The 19,522-nt window shown below is 47.2% G+C and overlaps 1 protein-coding gene and 1 long non-coding RNA gene across 2 annotated transcripts; one reads left to right on the top strand and one right to left on the bottom strand.

Moving 5' to 3' along the window:
* The first annotated feature begins 294 nt into the window (after positions 1-294).
* Positions 295-7,056, top strand: LOC142466479 (uncharacterized). Its single transcript, XR_012788171.1, has 2 exons — positions 295-428; positions 5,839-7,056. It is a non-coding gene; the product is annotated as an uncharacterized LOC142466479 (long non-coding RNA).
* Positions 7,057-10,781: 3,725 nt separating this feature from the next.
* Positions 10,782-18,230, bottom strand: BIRC7 (baculoviral IAP repeat containing 7). The gene is made up of 8 exons (XM_075571471.1): positions 17,377-18,230; positions 15,690-15,789; positions 15,506-15,587; positions 14,894-14,939; positions 14,439-14,636; positions 13,299-13,370; positions 11,941-12,155; positions 10,782-11,170 (listed from the first exon to the last, which is right to left on the bottom strand). The coding sequence occupies exons 1-7, from the start codon at positions 17,978-17,980 to the stop codon at positions 11,956-11,958; spliced, it is 1,302 nt and encodes a 433-aa protein (XP_075427586.1). The 5' UTR covers positions 17,981-18,230; the 3' UTR covers positions 10,782-11,170; positions 11,941-11,955.
* Positions 18,231-19,522: the final 1,292 nt, after the last annotated feature.

Here is a 19,522-nt window from a genome sequence, read left to right as displayed (position 1 = left end):
CCTCCCTGCACATCCCCCTCCTCCGCCCCTCACTCTCACATCCCCCTCCTCCGCCCCTCACTCTCACATCCCCCTCCTCTGCCCCTCACTCTCACATCCCCCTCCTCCGCCCCTCACTCTCACATCCCCCTCCTCTGCCCCTCACTCTCACATCCCCTCTGCCCCTCCCTTCTCCCCTTGCCCTCCCTCCTCTGCTCCCCTCCTCTGCTCCCTCACCCTCCTTGCATCCCCCTCCTTGCACATCCCCCTCTCTCCCTACACATGCCCTCCTCCTCGCTCGCCCCCCCCCCCCCCCCCCCATCTCATTGCCTTTGTTTTTCTTTTGGCTGTTCGTTTCTTTCAGTTGATTTCATTGGTGGATTTGACCCATTTCCCCTCTACCATGTCAATGAAAAGCCCAAGCACCTGCTGTTCAAGCAGAGTTACCTGTAAGTATGAATGCGGGGGGCGCCCCGTGTATGTTAGGGGGGCTCTGAAAACTCACTAGGTCTGCCCCAGGGACCGGAGCTCCGGAGACCACCGGCCCTCCAAAGGCATTAATGTGAGATCATATAGTGCTGCCGTGCGGCACCTAGCCCAACTTACAAGGGAAGTACAGACACTCCTAAACTGCATCCGGGACATGGCCATTGTGTGGGGCATCTCTGTCCTGCAAAGCTTGCACTCTATTTCTACAAGTGCAGGGTGACGAAGTGGCCAGAATGGAAGGCTAAACGCTGAAAGGTCGTTTAACCTTAAAGTAACCTCCACTAATGGTAACGCTGGACACACTAAAGAGAGGAATGTCCGGTTATGTTATCCCATTAACAGCCTAGTATTGTACCGAACGGACGTAGGGGGAAAAGATGTTCAAATGAGCGGCGCTCATAAGGATCCGCAAGGGATGACATCGCAGGTTCCTATTGGCCCGCGGGACTTTTAAACAGACATTTTCTCTGCCCAGCCGGGGCTGCTACCGGCGGCCCCTTCCAATGTAAATATCTCGGGGGGCAAGGGGGTCCCCAAAACCCAAAAGGTGATGCCACTTTAAATAACATTGTGCTATTTCCTGGCTTTATTTCATTCGTTTCCCTAAGCGCTCTTCCGATATCTGGCCGCGGGTAACACGGAGACTTATGTGACGTCATATTTATCCTGAAATAACATGCTGTTAATTAGCCCCATGTGAGCATCATTTCTTCATATCATTTATTTTGTGAGTACGCAAATACCGTCCCTTCCTGATCTAGATCATGTTCCGTTATTTGCGTCCCTTCCTGATCTAGATCATGTTCCGTTATTTGCGTCCCTTCCTGATCTAGATCATGTTCCGTTTTTTGCGTCCCTTCCTGATCTAGATCATGTTCCGTTATTTGCGTCCCTTCCTGATCTAGATCAGGTTCCGTTTTTTGCGTCCCTTCCTGATCTAGATCATGTTCCGTTATTTGCGTCCTTTCCTGATCTAGATCAGGTTCCGTTTTTTGCGTCCCTTCCTGATCTAGATCAGGTTCCGTTTTTTGCGTCCCTTCCTGATCTAGATCATGTTCCGTTATTTGCGTCCCTTCCTGATCTAGATCATGTTCCGTTATTTGCGTCCCTTCCTGATCTAGATCATGTTCCGTTATTTGCGTCCCTTCCTGATCTAGAGCATGTTCCGTTATTTGCGTCCCTTCCTGATCTAGATCATGTTCCGTTATTTGCGTCCCTTCCTGATCTAGAGCATGTTCCGTTATTTGCGTCCCTTCCTGATCTAGAGCATGTTCTGTTATTTGCGTCCCTTCCTGATCTAGATCATGTTCCGTTATTTGCCCGGATTTTATGAATATTAGTGAGCAAGCGGCACGAGTTCCCAGTCTTTGGGATGGTGAATGGAAGACACTCATTAGTGATGTGAACATTGTACAATATTGTCCGTTTTCTGTAACACAATGCAGATTATTTGGACATTTTGCCAGGATTGGGTATTCGCCACCAATCAGCAATTCTAATTCACCCAAAAATTTCCAGCGGCAAAATGTCCCAGAGACCGGAACTAGCGCACGGGTATCGCAGGATTCCTGGCGCATTTCACAAGTTACCCCCATTATAATAACTTTATTTAATACTAACTTTATTTAATAATAACTTTTTAATAATAACTTTATGTAATAATAACTTTTTAATAATAACTTAATTTATAATAACTTTTTAATAATAACTTTATTTAATAATAACTTTTTAATAATAACTTAATTTATAATAACTTTTTAATAATAACTTTATTTAATAATAACCTTATTTGTAGAGCGCTTTTCTCCTGATGGGACTCAAAGCGCTTCACGGTTACATTTCTGGGGGGCAGGGGGTGCTTCCTATAAACAAGCACAAATAGATACAAAAACAATGTCACACTTTGATTGTCCTGCAGGAAATTGAACCCAAAAAAACGTGTTCCAAAAATTGTATTTTATATTTATCAAAAATGTAATATCAAATAAATCTACAGAGAGAGAATAACCGTAAATGACAAAATAGCAAAGTGCCTGTGCGGATCTCCTCGGTCAGGTAATGTTACCTCCCGTTCCCCAACTCCCAATATTACTAATACTTTGTATATACACAGCAACAATATATACACCAAAATCTATTTATTTATAAAAATGTGTTACCAGGAAGTAATACAGTGAGAGTTACCTCTCGTTTTCAAGTATGTCCTGGGCACAGAGTTATAATGACAAATACATGGTCACAAATACATAGTTACATTAAGTAAGGTTATACATTATATACAAGACATTGCATGCGCAGTAAGAGATAATATATGTTATAGGCGTATGTAACAGTTACAGACCAGATTAAAATGTGAGACAGCTTTAGTTTTGAAAGAATTTAGACTGGTGTCGGCTGTGAGAGTCTCCGGTAGACTGTTCCAAAAATGGCAGTACTCCGGAGAGTTCACGAGTTTGCAATCAGTGGGGCGGGGGATGGGAAGGATATAGGACATTTGTGTGATGGATAGAGAATCGTGCAGTGACTATGGCTCAGAGGGGGAAGTTTCATTACAGGGTGCTGGGTTAGAGATTAAATATTGATCCCATCATACAACGTCAGTAAACATTACAAGCTGGATAAATGATACATTGCTATTCCACTCTCACTTTGTACCTGCCACATCTCATTCCTTTTACCTTTTCTTTCTTTCTCTCCTCTGTATTTCTCTTCTTGTTCTTAAATATAAAAAACCATTTAATCTAATTTATTGACCACACAACTTCACCCCCCCCCCCCCCGACTGTAAAATCCATCCAGTAATGAAAAAGACACATGTTACCGGCGTGTTCCCAAGTTGATCAATGGGTAATATCCAATAACATACGTGGATCCCAATAATACAATGATAACTAAATCCTTGGTGAAAGGTCAGAATAGCTGATGTACAGTGAGACCCCCCCTCAGTGTTCCATCACTATTACTTCAATGTATCCACCAAACAAACCCTGTTCCATGGCGCACTGATCGTGCTAAGTTATAGCTGGTGTGTGAGACGTATTCGGAGCATCCTTCCCCCACCCCCCCCCCCATGTTATGTTGTTATGCCAGGTTTGCGTTTTTTGTGTGCAAATAAGTTATGGTGAGAAAAAAGGGGCAAAAAAAACCCCTACACCGTGTAGCATATAAAAATATCACTTGTGAGCACATTCACACGTCTTAGGCAGGTCGGCAACCATGCCCTTCCCCATTATCTCTTAGCATGCAGTGCTTCCACTGCAGCCAGGGATTCTGGGTAGTGACATGCAAATGACATTCAGTGTGTCACTTTTTGCTTCTTATCCATTTTAACGTGGAGCCCTACAAGCTTCTGCCTGCCGTATTACGCAGCTTGTACAGCACAGCCTGGGTTACAGAAGTGCAGAGCCAGTAACCTATTCAGGCACACTAATCAGACCCTAATGGTCAAAACACCTGAGGACCGTTGCTGACCTTGGTGGTGTGTGTGTGTGTGTGTGTGTGTGTGTGTGTGTGTGTGTGTGTGTGTGTGTGTGTGTGTGTGTGTGTGTGTGTGTGTGTGTGTGTGTGTATATATATCGAGGATAGTTAATGGCTATGCAACGTGAATCTGTTAAGTGGTCAAGAAGCAAAAAAGTCAGTGTGAGTGCTCATTCGTATGTCATTACCCAGAATCCCTGGCTGCATTGCAAACATTGTATGCTAAGAGATAGTGAGGTAAGGTAGACCTGTGAGTGCTCACAAGTGGTATTTGTATTTGCTATATATAATTACATACACAGGTATTAATCTAGGTGTCCTCTGTCACAGAAATAGAGACTGTAGTCTCGCTCTCATATCCATCCAGTAGAGCTTTTGGCGCTGAGATAGGAGGTCACGCCGTTGTGCTAATGAGGCATCCGGAAAACCCCAACAACTTTGTGCTCCTAAATCTCCCAATCCCATTTAAAAGCCTGGATCTGAATTACACGGAGAACGTGGATCTCCCCGTCAAAAAGGCTGAGCGAGGGCGGATTTTCTGTGTAATGCTTCTGAGTGAATAGTCCTCACAACTCATTAGTTTAATTAATGGGGATTGATTGCCTGTTTAGATTAGACTCGCATTGTGAGCACAGAGGTCATGGAAATGAAACAATGCAGCCCATTCATATGGGGCGGGTTGGGGGAGGACCGTTCTGGGTCATTCTACCCGCTCTCCATCCCAGGCAGAGAGGAGATGCCGGCACGGGGCTATGAGACGCTCACCTCTAGGGCTATGGAAAATGGATCAAGATGTAACCCCCATAGCTATGGCTGATTAATGGTATCAGAGTATAAACACAGAGCCTGTCCTTTGTAAGGCCAGGCCCCCAGTGTCCATGGCTGTGCGCGCGACGCACACAGGGCACAGCCCTCTATGGGGCAGGCCCCAGTTGGCATGTGTGAGCGTGTGCGCCCAAGCCGCGATGCGCGACCGCCTTGGCCAAAAGACAAGATTTTTGGCGCGGCGGCCGAGCGTTGGCCACGTCACGGCGGCGGTTCAGCCAATGAGGGCGAACCTGCCGCGTGACGTCATGGCCGCGCCCCCGTCGGATCTCCTGCTCTTCAACCGCACACCACAGGTGCGCGTGCAGCCGTGACCACTAGGGCCGGGGCCTAAGGCTGGATAGGTTAGGCTAGGAACACAGAGCATGTCCTTCGTAAGGCTGGATAGGTTAGGCTAGGAACACAGAGCCTGTCCTTCATAAGGCTGGAAAGTTTAGGATAGGAACACAGAGCCTGTCCTTCGTAAGGCTGGATAGGTTAGGCTAGGAACACAGAGCCTGTCCTTCATAAGGCTGGAAAGTTTAGGATAGGAACACAGAGCCTGTCCTTCGTAAGGCTGGAAAGTTTAGGCTAGGAACACAGAGCCTGTCCTTCGTAAGGCTGGATAGGTTAGGCTAGGAACACAGAGCCTGTCCTACGTAAGGCTGGAAAGTTTAGGATAGGAACACAGAGCCTGTCCTTCATAAGGCTGGAAAGGGTAGGATAGGAACACAGAGCCTGTCCTTCGTAAGGCTGGAAAGTTTAGGATAGGAACACAGAGCCTGTCCTTCATAAGGCTGGAAAGTTTAGGCTAGGAACACAGAGACGGTCAGCTCTAGGGCTGAATTTGTCCATAGACAAACTGTCTCAGGGACACAGAGTCTGAATAAGGGACGTTTCCTGCAACAAGTGGACAGGTAACCAACTTGGGCCCCGATTTACTAAAGGGTGCTAAGCTTTAGCACTTAACTCCCATTGGTGAATCAGAGCCTTAGTACTTACATCGCCTGTGTGTTTTACACAGTGCAAATGACCCATGTCCTTGTCCTGTGACTGATGTGCCCCCTCCCTCTCCCCCTCTCTCTCCAGGCCGGCGTAAGTGAAGCTGAGCGGCGTGCAAAGAAAGGAGAGAAGGAAGCAGATTCCTGCACACTGAGGGCAAGACCAAGTCTCCCTTCTAGAAATGTACACCTGAGGCCTACCTGAACTTAACCCTCTCCCCGCCACAGGGACCTGCAGCACAAGGCAGACTGTCTCCCATCGTCCTGTAAAACGGGGGAGCTGGTGCTGAGGAGTCACCTGTGTGTAGCCAACAGAGAACCACTTCCATGCACAGCAACGCAATGCAGGTCCTTACGGCAGTGACGAGGTTAAACTGCTGCCCCCTCTCTGGGTTGGAGGGAGGGGGCTGTTACAGGGTTTTATATTAAAAGGGCAGCGTCATACAGTCCTGGTCCCTACGGGAGACGGGAGCATTAAACACCCGCGCTCCCCACATGGCGTTTCCAGACTTAAAGCTGCAGTTCCACTTCACGATTCCAAAAATAGCGTTTTCCCTTCCTGCCCTGTGAGGTTCCAGTCGCTCCCTGATAGAGAGACATTCACCTGGAAGAAGATATCTCCTCCGGCGCTGCGTCATTTCTTCTATTCTAAGTCTGTCACAAAACCGGCAGGTACTGTTTACTCTGTGATACTTGTTACTGATTTACTATCAGCCACATCTTACATTGTGCAGCAACAAAGGGTAGAGATGTCACATGCTGAGGCCTTTGTTATTTGAGCTTATGTTGCTTAGTGGAACTGCACCTTTAGTGTTAATTTCAGTCTCCGGTGGATGTTCCCCAAATCAGGAGGGGCTCCTGCACAGGACTGGGAACACCTAAATCCGTCGGTCCTGCCCACTAGCCACCACTGTTTTGGGAGACACTCCTCCAGAGACACTGGGATCCTGGTTTATGTACATAGGTTGCATACTTCCAATTTAGACTTGTTTATAGTGTCAGTACCCGAGTATTAATGCTGTAGCACTGACAGGGTCGAGGCATTCAGGCCAGCAGCAGAAAGGAGGAGTTCTGCGGTCTCTTCGCTGCTCATAACTAGATCCTGAGTGCCTTATTGCTTAGATGAGGGATTGTGGGTGAATGTGAAATATATGCCAAGTACTGTAATAGGGGCCGGTGCAGCAGCGTCAGGGGCACACATACCCCCCACTGCAGATTCAAGGACCCCCACAGTCACCCCGGAGGGGACAATATACCCAGCACTGATACATTGTAACATTGTGAATAAAACAAACCTGTTTCAACAGCGTGTCTCAGCGTGACTTCTCAACCCAGGCCTCTCCCCCACTGCTGCAGTGTAACCCCCCCAGATGCACACAGAATGGGGGGGGGGGGGGGCAGGTTTATGTCAGAGAAAAGTGGGTATTAAATCTCAGCATAGCGCAACATGAGTAGCAGAGATCAGTGGTGCTGATCATTCATCAGCAAGAATACAGCCAGGATGGAGGGGGCGGTTTCTGTGAGGAGAAGAAAACTCAAACCTTCAATAGGATACAAAGCCGAGATCTACTGACAGTATTATTACTGCAGTAACTTCCATTTACTACTCACAGTATTCTTACTGCAGTAACTTCCATTTACTACTCATAGTATTCTTACTGCAGTAACTTCCATTTACTACTCACAGTATTCTTACTGCAGTAACTTCCATTTACTACTACTCACGGTATTCTTACTGCAGTAACTTCCATTTACTACTCACGGTATTCTTACTGCAGTAACTTCCATTTACTACTACTCACGGTATTCTTACTGCAGTAACTTCCATTTACTACTACTCACGGTATTCTTACTGCAGTAACTTCCATTTACTACTCACAGTATTCTTACTGCAGTAACTTCCATTTACTACTCACGGTATTCTTACTGCAGTAACTTCCAGTACTACTCACGGTATTCTTACTGCAGTAACTTCCGTTTACTACTCACAGTATTCTTACTGCAGTAACTTCCATTTACTACTCACGGTATTCTTACTGCAGTAACTTCCATTTACTACTACTCACGGTATTCTTACTGCAGTAACTTCCATTTACTACTACTCACGGTATTCTTACTGCAGTAACTTCCATTTACTACTACTCACGGTATTCTTACTGCAGTAACTTCCATTTACTACTCACAGTATTCTTACTGCAGTAACTTCCATTTACTACTCACGGTATTCTTACTGCAGTAACTTCCAGTACTACTCACGGTATTCTTACTGCAGTAACTTCCGTTTACTACTCACAGTATTCTTACTGCAGTAACTTCCATTTACTACTCACAGTATTCTTACTGCAGTAACTTCCATTTCCTACTCACAGTATTGTTACTGCAGTAACTTCCAGTACTAATCGCAGTATTCTTACTGCAGTAACTTCCATTTACTACTACTCACAGTATTCTTACTGTAGTAACTTCCAGTACTAATCGCAGTATTCTTACTGCAGTAACTTCCATTTACTACTCACGGTATTCTTACTGCAGTAACTTCCATTTACTACTCACGGTATTCCTACTGCAGTAACTTCCATTTACTACTACTCACAGTATTCTTACTGCAGTAACTTCCATTTACTACTCTCGGTATTCTTACTGCAGTAACTTCCATTTACTACTACTCATAGTATTCTTACTGCAGTAACTTCCAGTTCTAATCTCAGTATTCTTACTGCAGTAACTTCCATTTACTACTTCTCACGGTATTCTTACTGCAGTAACATCCATTTCCTACTCACAGTATTCTTACTGCAGTAACTTCCAGTACTACTCGCAGTATTCTTACTGCAGTAACTTCCATTTACTACTACTCACAGAATTATTACTGCAGTAACTCACATTTATTACTCGCAGTATTCTTACCGCAGTAACTTCCATTTCCTACTCACAGTATTGTTACTGCAGTAACTTCCATTTCCTACTCACAGAATTCAATTTCGGCTTTGTATCCTATGGAGGGTTTCTGTTGGTATGAATGGGTTTTGCCCAAACCCCGTGTCACACGCACAGCGGCACATGGCAGATGCACATACATACACGTTGCTGTCTCAGAGATCATATAAAGTGTATTCTTATATACACACAGACAATGGAAGTGGTAATACAGCCCCCCAGCCAGCTGATCGTTAGCACATGTCAGCAATCTCCCAGCTATTTTAATTAGCTGAAGCGTTAGCAGCCACTGAGCGCCATGGGTACAACAGGTACAGTACCGACTGGATAGGTCCAGTTGGAGGGTATGATATGATGGTTATTAGCAGTAATTACTGCTGTGCTCCATCAGATTCAAAGGTTCACACCGCCCCCTTGTGGACAAGCACAAATACAGCTGAATATAATTACACACAAATATAATATACAGGTACAAGTATTTCTCGTTATCCAACGTTTCACTTTACAACGAATGGCATATCCAACACTTTACAATGCAATCCTATGGGCCGTTTTTCGACTCCGGAACGCGTTATCCAACACTCACCGCCACTGATTAACATGGGACTCACTTTACAACGGTTTCACTATCCAACGCTACTTCCAGAACGGATTCCGTTGGATAACCGAGGACGGCCTGTATATTCATATATACACCAGGAGTCTCCAATGGTTGCTGTAATGAGAGCTACTTCTGATCAATGACAATTATCCCAAGCTTCTAAAACATATATGGAAAATATGTGGATTAGATAAGGGTACAGATAAGCCAAGCAACTCCAATGCTGCTCCAGGAGAACCTCAGTCCAGCAGGTTTTATAGGGCCCCTTTAAATCACCAATTTCTAAGGACCCCACTTCTCTTGTGCAGGATACTTTGGTTCCCTATCTTACAAAGAGATTACTCTAAGACTAACACTGGATTGTGGCTCTTCAGGACCAGGGCTGGCGACCCTCGTATTAATTAATAACGGATACTGAGATAATGAATAGCTCTTACAGCGGAATTACATAAACGTGAAGGAAAACAGATATTTACCTGTATTTCAATGTGAAACATGACACTGCAGGGTGTCCACAAGTTCTCTAATCTGGGGTGTATCCTGAGAGTTAACAAAACACAGAACCCCAGCAAGCTCTTTTTGGGAACCCCTGAGCCCCCACAAAATATATATATATGTGTCAAAATGGAGTGCCATATGCCACGTGTATCCTGAGGGTAACTGATGGAGTCACTCAGACGTGGTTGAAATTTGGATTTGATGGAGTTCATGTTCAGAAAAGCCGGATTCACAGATAAGTGGCTTCTCTGGTTCCACCTTCATTGCTGCGGTTACTGTGAATCTCGGTATCCACAAGTCCAGAAAGGAGTGGCAGATTAGCTCGTTTTCAACTGAATGTTGGCTTTGGTGGAAGACTGAGGCAGCGCCAGTCCTTCCCACGCCAACCCAGCCACCCAAAACGTAAGGGGCCAGTGGTGGGCTTCAGCATAGGAGGGGCGCACACCTCTGACCTGGTCACAGTGCCACTGGACAAGCTACTCACTGGCAACCCCCCTCCCCCCCCCAATATACTGTACACCAAAACCTCACATCCCAGCACTGGGCCATGTAATAGATGTGCCATTTGCATCTGTACATGGATCGGGTAGGGTGGGGTCCTTTGGTGCTCAGGCCTAGGTGCTTATAAAACAGTCATATGAAAAGGGAACACAGATCAGCTTTGTAGAACACCAAAAAAGTGTCACATTACTTGAAAATATATAAATGTAGATACAATTACCAGCAATCCATAGAAGGGTGGGGGGGAACCTGAAACTGCAGTTCTGACTAACTCCTATGTTCTGGTTCTGTACCAGAGCTATATTAAATACAAACGTATACCAGCACTAGACAGTTTCACAAACCACGGTGCTCTGCAGCCTTCCAACAATTCGTTTTATTTCCACTAAATACAAAACATGCGGTTCAAAGACTCCCAAAATGAATAGCCGTTGGTGCTGAACTCAAGGATTTGGGGGAAGTAGTGTACAGGTACCAAATCCAGGACAATGTGATTAACAAAATATACTTTATTGCAAAATATTAAACAGCAAAATGACTAAATATTTTATGTTCTTTATTATAGCAAGTGATTACATTTAAATAAAATTAATTACGTTTATCAAAAATCCGCTCAATCAAATCTTGCAGGAAAATCTCAGCATACGGCAGGACCCAGCACGAGGAGAATAATATCTCCATTGCAGGAGATAGGAGCTAGTCCTTTCCAGCAGGGAAAGTGTTAACGAGAGGCTGCAGAACACACGTTGGGTTCCTGCAGAGCCAAATCACGAGTCAGTCTTCCGGGGGACTATTCCTGTTGGAGAAAGCTGGGTTTGTCAGCACATCGGGATCAAAGCCCCAAATTATGTTCAGAACCGCTGCCCGGGTCCGGAGAAAGTATCTGCAGGGGAAAGAAAAGGTCAATTCATTCGGGCCTAAGTTTACAAAATCAAACCAACATGACACTTACAAACCGGCAGCTTGGACTGCTGCTTTATCTATTTATTTTCCCTTTAATATGTGCATCAATACAATCCACACAATAAGTAATTAGCCAAGTTGCTGATCGATCGGCGAAAATTCAGCTCGGGGGTTCACTAAATGGCTGTCAGTGCAGCAGAAGAGGACCAAAGATGCAAAGTTCTGTGGGGAAGATCATGTGACCAGGCAGTCACTAGATACAATTGGTGCACTGCTAGAGAAAGGGCAAGGCTCAAAAAAGGGGTGTGCCAGAGCCTGTTTCAGAATAGGAAGGGGATGCGACTTTGTAAATGGTTGCTATAGAAACAAAAAATGTTTGCTACATTATAATACTTCAAAAATATCCTTCAGAATAGTTTGTTGTTGAAATGCTACAAGTATTTTCTCATAGTACAGAACTATTTAAAAAATTTTTTTTAAAAATCACGTAGGGTATTGCTTGGTCTGCAGCGTTAAGAGTGGAGGATATAGTGTCATTGACCCCCCTAAGGGTTTCCAAATGGGACTGCATTTTTAATCTACAAACTGTAGCTAAATAAATAAAAAGTTGGGTGAAGTTGCCACTTTCTACTGGTAACCCAGCAGCCAGTGTCCTCCTGAACAAGTACTGTTGTCCAGAAGTGTTAAACCTTTCAGGCAGAACTAGTGTCAAGTTGCTAGGATAAGTGTGGTCATAGCTTCCTTACTCACCAGAGGGTGATGATATCAGGACATAAATGCCCTCACACTGCCTCTGATGGCTGCCCTGCAGATGGGGCAGTACCTCAGATTGGGGGCACAGTCCGTGCAGACTACCAGGTGCCCGCAGGGGATGAAGACGATGGAGACGTCACGGTCCATGCACACCTTGCAAATGCGTTCCTCCTTCAGGCGCCGGAGCTGCTCCTCTGTGCTGAGCGGGAGCTCTAGAGAGAGGATAGAGTCACCATCTAGAGAGGGAGCCTTCGGATCCACACTCACATTGTAGGGGGGCTGCTGGGCGGACACTATGCAGGCAGAGAACTGGGAGATCTGACCCCAGCATCAATGGATGGCACCCGCCAAAATCACATTTTGGAGATGTCCAATGTCCAACTAGTTGCTGCAAACGACCGTTGACATACAAGTGAGCAGAACGTGACCAGGTGACAGCAGAATTAATTTATAGGTAAGGTTGCCAGGTAGATTGTCCAGAAGTACTGGACACAATGGTGAAAGGTGTGATGACACTCCATGCTGTTTCCTCTCTCCTTGGCCCCACCCCCTGGCACCTCCTCCTGATTGGCTGCATTACACAGAATCAGCCACAGGATGGTGGAAGCTGCCCAGCCCCGTAGCAACTGCCCTGCTCAGTGAAATCCCTCAGCCCCCCAAGCCAGGCTGGTCACTATGTCCAGAGAGGTAATACCGGTATACACATACATGTCTAGTATTACCTCATTTTTTACTGGACAGTGTCCAAATGCAGGACAGTGCAGTTCAATACTGGACACCTGGCAACCCTATAGAGCAGGGGGGCGCAAACTTTTTTCCCTGCGCCCCCCTGACGGCTGTCCCCTCGCTCCCGCGCCCCCCCCCCAACCCCAACTTACCCGCGCTCCGGCGTAATGACGTCACGTTGCCATAGCAACGTGACGTCACATGACTTCGCAGCGTCATTTTGCCATGGCGCCGCAGGGAGGAAGCGGCCGGAGCCACGGTAAGTTAGGTTTACAGAGGCCCTGCAGCTCCCCCGGCACTTAATTTAAGTGCCTTCGGGAAGCGCGCGGGGCCTCTGTAAACCCCGCGCCCCCCGTCGGCAGTGTCGCGCCCCCCCTGGGGGTCGCGCCCCACAGTTTGCGCACCGCTGCTATAGAGAGTATAAGTAAACTATGAAACAGACACCCATTGCAAATCCTCCCTGCCCTAGAGGTGTATGGAGTATTGCATGCACACGCCCTCACTGGGTCAGTCAGCTTTGTACTGCTGATAAAATACTGTAGATGCCAATAAAAGCAGCAACCCCCCCCCCCCCCCCCTGCAACCCAGCACTGGATGTGGTAGCCCCATAAGGCTCTGCTACGAGTTACCTGGATCCTTGGGTCGCTGTGGCTCTGTGCCGTCTCCTCTCGGGGCAGGAGCCCCCGTGAACCTTACAGGCGCTGCAGAGTGGAACACACAATTAGGAATCTCACCGTTACATTGCAGCACGACACAGAGCCTTCATATCCATACATCCCGTTTCACGCACTGGCCCCCCAACTGCGTTACCATCCATTAATTAGACGCACTGCAAGTCATTTGTTTGAACTGTCCAGTGAATAAGTCAGAGAGCGTTTTATTTCCAGAGTTAAGAAAAATACTCTCCCAAGGGATATTAAAGCGCCCGCAGTATCAGAATAGTATTAAATGTAGTAATGAAAACATTACATCGGAATCAACAGGTTGTACAACCGTCGGGCCCATGTTCCAACGCGGTGCTATAACAAAACGTTTCCAGTACCTTGTGGTTTTTCACTTCAATGGGTCATAATGGATCTTCTGACAAAGTAGTCCTATAGACTAGCACCATTTAGTAAATATGGGCCTAAATGATCAAAGCCAAAGACTCAGAACACTGCACCGCTTTATCAGACAGCGTTCAATGTAAGCAGTCTGTATGTGAAGGAGATTAGTGGGTTAAAGAGGCAATGATAAATATATTTTAATATATGCAGCCGTTGATTACCTTTATTGGAAACTAATTATCTAAGCTGCCGATCAATTGGTTCTCCCGTGATCAGCAAAATCCTGCTTCCCTGGGTTCACTAAATGGCCGCCTTTCAGTTTCAATCAATCCTTCAGTCAGTGTAACTCAGCAGCTACAATGTATTCTTATATTACCAAGGTAACCTCAAAGATCGCTGGGAATATTGGCAACAAATTAATCATGAAAGTGTTACAAAGCTCTTGCACTGTCTGGGAGGTGGCTAAATCCGCTATAGAAAGCAAAGGATGCTCAGTATATTAAAAAAAAAAAAAAGTAGTACGTATCCAATACTACAGAACCAATAAAAAATAAAAAATAAATAAAAAAACAAAACGTGTAGGATGTCGCTTGGACGGCTCCTTTAAAGGTCGAGAGATACAGATAAAGAACCTGGTCTCATATGGTAATAGGTTACACACTCCTCCACACCAGCTGAAACCACATCGGCCAACACTTTGCTAGCAACTTGGTGTCACTGTACCTCTGCTGTGAGTAGCCCTCTCCTCATCTTCAGCGTGCACCAGGTCAGTGACAAGGTCACACACGGAGCTGTAAGGGGCTCCGGTCAGCAGGAACTTGCTGTGCATCACACTTGCCACCATATTCTGCTCAAAGCCCATCTGAAGTGCCCCCTGGGCGACTGTGGACTGGAGGACGCTATGCAAGAAACCGGGAGAATCTGCAATGTACAGGGGAGAGGGTTTACATAACCCTTTGTCTAATATGGGGTTACATCTTTATTAACTCCCCCACTGCCAGCAAGTGTAGCACTTTACCAAGAGCCTGGCCTCTAAATGAAGGTCATTCAGCCACACAGAGGTCATTTAGTCACTCTGGTAAAGGGAGCTCTCAGGAAGGAGTTAAAGGGCCTTTACCATCACAAACTGTTGGCCTTTGTGGTTCTCAGAGCTGCTGCAACATTTAGTTCACACTCACCGCTGGTGGAGGGCGGGCGCCTGTCAAAGGATGGGCGAAATTCAGGCTGTGGAGACCAATACAAAGTACTGTAGTTAGGAGAATTACATGGGACAGACAGACAAGAGGGGAGAGAGGGGGGAGAGAGGGGGGAGAGAGGGGGGAGAGAGGGGGGAGAGAGGGGGGAGAGAGGGGGGAGAGAGGGGGGAGAGAGGGGGGAGAGAGGGGGGAGAGAGGGGGGAGAGAGGGGGGAGAGAGGGGGGAGAGAGGGGGGAGAGAGGGGGGAGAGAGGTTCAGTGGCTTGTTCCTACTGTTTAATCCAAGCATTGCCCATAGAGCTTACACTCCAACTGGTAATGTAGGGTCCAGAAAAGGGTGTTCAGGATACCAATGATGAGCAAGTAGGGAAGAGTACTGCAAAAATCGATCTACACTGCCAACATCTCATCCCAAGCAGGACTCCATCAGGAAGGCAATTAAGGCTTATTCGCCGAGGGGTGCAATGCTATAGGGTGCCTTGTGACTTTACACAGTTAAGTAAGTCACGTCTTTAATCCACTGCCATTTTAAGCCCCCCCCCCCTGGTGCCCACATCCCACTTTGAAGGGACCTTCACACCGGGTCCAGACTCACTGTGGTCTCTGGGCTGCTGAAGTGATTCTCCTGCACACTGCGGACGTAGGCCTGTCCCATGGACTGCAGCAGGAACTCACATCTAGGGTAGAGAGTTAGATTAGAGGGTCTCGCTTCACAAGACAGCAAATCCTCCCGGGGAGGTCACCAACTTCCCCACTCCTGGACCCTTTTAAAAACTTACTGTGGGAACCATTTGGCATGCTCCCTCCAGGGGTCGTCGTCACGCTCCCAGTTGCGGAGTCCCCCATCACAGTAGAAGCATTTGACATTGTCACCGTGTCCTGCAGAAGATCGGCATGAAAGAGGCTTAAACATACAAAGTTAGGGGTATGGGTAAAAAAAAACCCAAAAACCACAGATCTCCCTCCTACTGTCTCTGTACGTTCTCCCTACCTACCAATTAGACTGTAAGCTCCTCGGGGCAGGGACTCCTCTTCCTTAATGTTACTTTTATGTCTAAAGCGCTTATTCCCATGATCTGTTATTTATATTATCTGTTAATTTGATTACCACATGTATTACTACTGTGAAGCGCTATGTACATTAATGGCGCTATATAAAGAAAGACATACAATCTGCCAGATACATACACAATTCCAAGCTCAACCCTTGTTAGATCCTGCCAGGCCCGATGCATAATTCCCATTAACACAGCTAGATCAAGTCGAGGGGAGAGTGAGGAGGAGAGCTGAGGGGGTGAGGGAGAAACCGTAGTAGCTAGGCCCAAGTTAGTACAGCTGATCCCAGTCCCCCCCAAATGGGCCAGCACTGTTCAGAACCATGCGTAACTTGCACAGATTTGCCTGGATTTAGGCTAGTCTAGGATTGCGTCCCTGTGCTTTAGATTCAGATCTGGCTTTTACCTTCTTCCAAAACGCAAGACAGCAGGAATGTGCAGTTATGGGGGACCAGCACCAAGGTTTGGGGGGGGGGAGGGGTCAGTCTGGGAAGTCCTGTGTACACCCTATCACAGTGATGAGCAGAGCTAGTGATCACAGGTCCTGTGAGCAGCAGGTGAGCTGAGGACTGATCGAGGCCCCACTCTGGTTTATTCCAACAGTATTGTGTCCCAAGTTGGAAACACAACAGCTCCCGGCAGTGTCCCTGTCTGGATGGGTCACTGTCAGACCGTCACCTGATCACAGGCATGCCCTATGGGAATAATGCTTCTACCCTCACCAAGCATGAGCTTTATAAAGCAGTGCAGAGTATGATCTGACAGGTACACATGACCCCACTGTTGTGTTATTATGTATGATGTTATGTTGTGTCACTTTGGATGTTGCGCTGGGCATTTGTTTGTTTTTACATGACACCACTGGTTTAATTGCTTACAAAAAGAAAGTCTCTAGCACATACTGTATACATGTTTCCAATCCACAAGGGCCAAGTACTGTAAATGGGCAAGTGCCTTCATTCATAGCCGAATCGCTGGACTGCATTCTGATGTCCTTATTACACCCCTTGGCTACAGATGCAGTGAAAGGGTTAAGGGACAGGTGCTGGCCATTGCCCAGTAACACTACTCTGTATAGCACATCACCGAACACATGGGAATCCCATTCCTGCCAGTTGTATGGCATCCCTGATCCCAAGAGCTAGCAATCATGGGGATAGGTGTCAGCCCTTCACAGGCCACAGGGAGATGGGGTAGTTTACCCATTATTCCACAATATGACCTAGACATGGCAATAAAGCGAGAGCACTCAGGCATGCAACACACCAACCAAGATAAACCCCTTTGCTGGCCGCTGCACTGCAGACCCCAACCAATATTAATGCAGGACTCTGAATCTAACACTATAGGGGGGAGGGGGGTGAGGGTTGGATTGCAAGCTCCTGAGGTCAGTGACTGCTGCAGCACGTACCCGTGTAGAAGAAGCCGGCCCGGGCCAGTTGCTCTGGTGTCACTTCTGCATAGTGGGGCCAGGCCCGGTAAGTGGCCAATCTCTCCCGTTCCTCATCCATCTCCGGGTACAAGGGCAGTGAAGGCTCGTCGTCCTCCCCAGGCACTCTGTGCCCCAGGATCTGCCCATCTACCAAGTCTCTGCCCCCTGCCCGAGGCACGTTACCCACTTCCCTGCCCAGCACGAAGGGGCAGGTCGGGAAGAACTTCCGGTGCTCGGCACCAGGCCGGTCCCCAGGCTCCCAGCTCCTCAGGACTCCCCCGCAGCAAAAACATTGGACCCGGTCCCCGGGACCCAGGTAATAGAAGCCAGCCCGAGCCAGCTCCGTGTGGGATATCTGAGTGTGACAGTCTCGCCACCCCCTGAAACTGTGCAGCCTGCGCTCCTCACACCGCATGCGGGGCTTCACCAGGCACATGGTGTCCGAGCCCGTCCCAGGGGGGCTACACGGGCCCAGGAGCCGCCTCATTGGGTCACTGTGGGACATGTTCAGCCCAGGTAGCCAGCGGGAGCTCGCCGACCTGTAACCGGTCAGGGGGCTGGAGTCCCCATCAAACCAATTCATGGCAGTGTCAGGGAGGGGGCAGGGTCCTGAATCAGCAGACCAGGGAGGCAACAGGTGAGGGGGAGGTTAGGGGCAGAATAGATCAGCAGGTGTGGCAGGGGGTGTCAACCTCTAGCCACTGGTACAACTATTCAGCAAAGGGTCTGGTGGTATATGGGGTGTTCCCCCTCTGGTCACACACAGGGGGTGGGTGCTCACTGTGAACGTCCAACCTGCATCAAAAGATATAGTGTGAGTATCCCCTACAGAGCCCAGTCATATCCTGCCCACATTAACAGACCCTGGCAGGTTCAACCCAGACACACATGGCCCTATAAATGGTATATAGGAAGGTGTACAGCCAGAGCAGTTTATAACTGAATCACCACCAGGAACAAACCTATAATCCCCAAAACCTACAGCTAGTGGGGAAGCTCATCTAATGAGACCAATACAATGGCGATGTATACACCTTACAGACCACCCCCTACCCCTCAGGATAACCTACAGCTTCACCAGCAGCCAGACACAAAACCAAACAGCAGCATCCTACGGAAACCCCTTATAAATGCCCTGTTGGTTGTTTTAAATACCCCTCCCAACCCAGCTGCTCTACATCTCCTGATTGCACACAGTTAACCCCCTCACTACTGGGGGATTCATTGACACTTCCTAACAAAGCGCACAGTACATATACAATGAACTGTCAGCTCTGACACATGGGGACTCCTGGTTTAACCCATTGACGCCTGCATGATTATCTCCCAGTGTCTTTGCTTGTTCTCATCTTTATTCCTATAGGAAAGACATGCTGAACTGGACATCACTGAGCGTTTTAATGCAGCGTGTTGCTTTAAATGAGGGAGCAGCTGAATGTCAGCTGTAGTTGTATCAGCAAATATATAACCCCAGCATATCCCCTCCCAGCAGTGCTGCACTGAGCCCTGTGATCACCACAAATATTAACCCTTTACTGATTATTTTATTTTTTTATAACAAAACCATCATCCCAAATGCAATACCTACCACAAGCTTACCTGCATGTGATATCAAGACAGTATTGTTATTTTTTTTTTTACAACATATTCCTTAGCCTCCAACGTAGTGTGTGTGTGTGTGTGTGTGTGTGTGTGTGTGTGTGTGTGTGTGTGTGTGTTTCCTGCAGTGTGACCTGTTTGTAGGTGCAACATGTCGGTGGGTCTGTATTTTTGGCCGGGCAGACATATCGGACAAGGGTGTCCTGAGGAGTGTATTCTGCATGCAGTGTGAGACGTCTCTCCGCCTGTTCCTATTATTTGAAGGGCACTAAATTCATTGGCATTGTTGAGCTCCCCAGATGTGTGCGGAAGGTCCCAGCTGCAGTGTATGGGGTCAGCTGAGGTGTGTGCTGGGTTATTCATACACAACTATTTCTCTTTATGGGTCCACTCTGATATTGGATACATTATGACTGGGTGGAGTGAAGAGCTTATCGTGGAGAGCACAGGTCCAGTGGGACAAATACAATATGGTGGTCCTCTGTTTGATACCTAAAACCATCTACAAATGATCTTAGGCAACTTA

The sequence above is a fragment of the Ascaphus truei genome, chromosome 15 (assembly GCF_040206685.1).
Source record: "Ascaphus truei isolate aAscTru1 chromosome 15, aAscTru1.hap1, whole genome shotgun sequence".
Taxonomy (NCBI): domain Eukaryota; kingdom Metazoa; phylum Chordata; class Amphibia; order Anura; family Ascaphidae; genus Ascaphus; species Ascaphus truei.
Note: the sequence above shows the minus strand (reverse complement) of the source record. Positions and strands in the feature narration are given on the sequence as shown.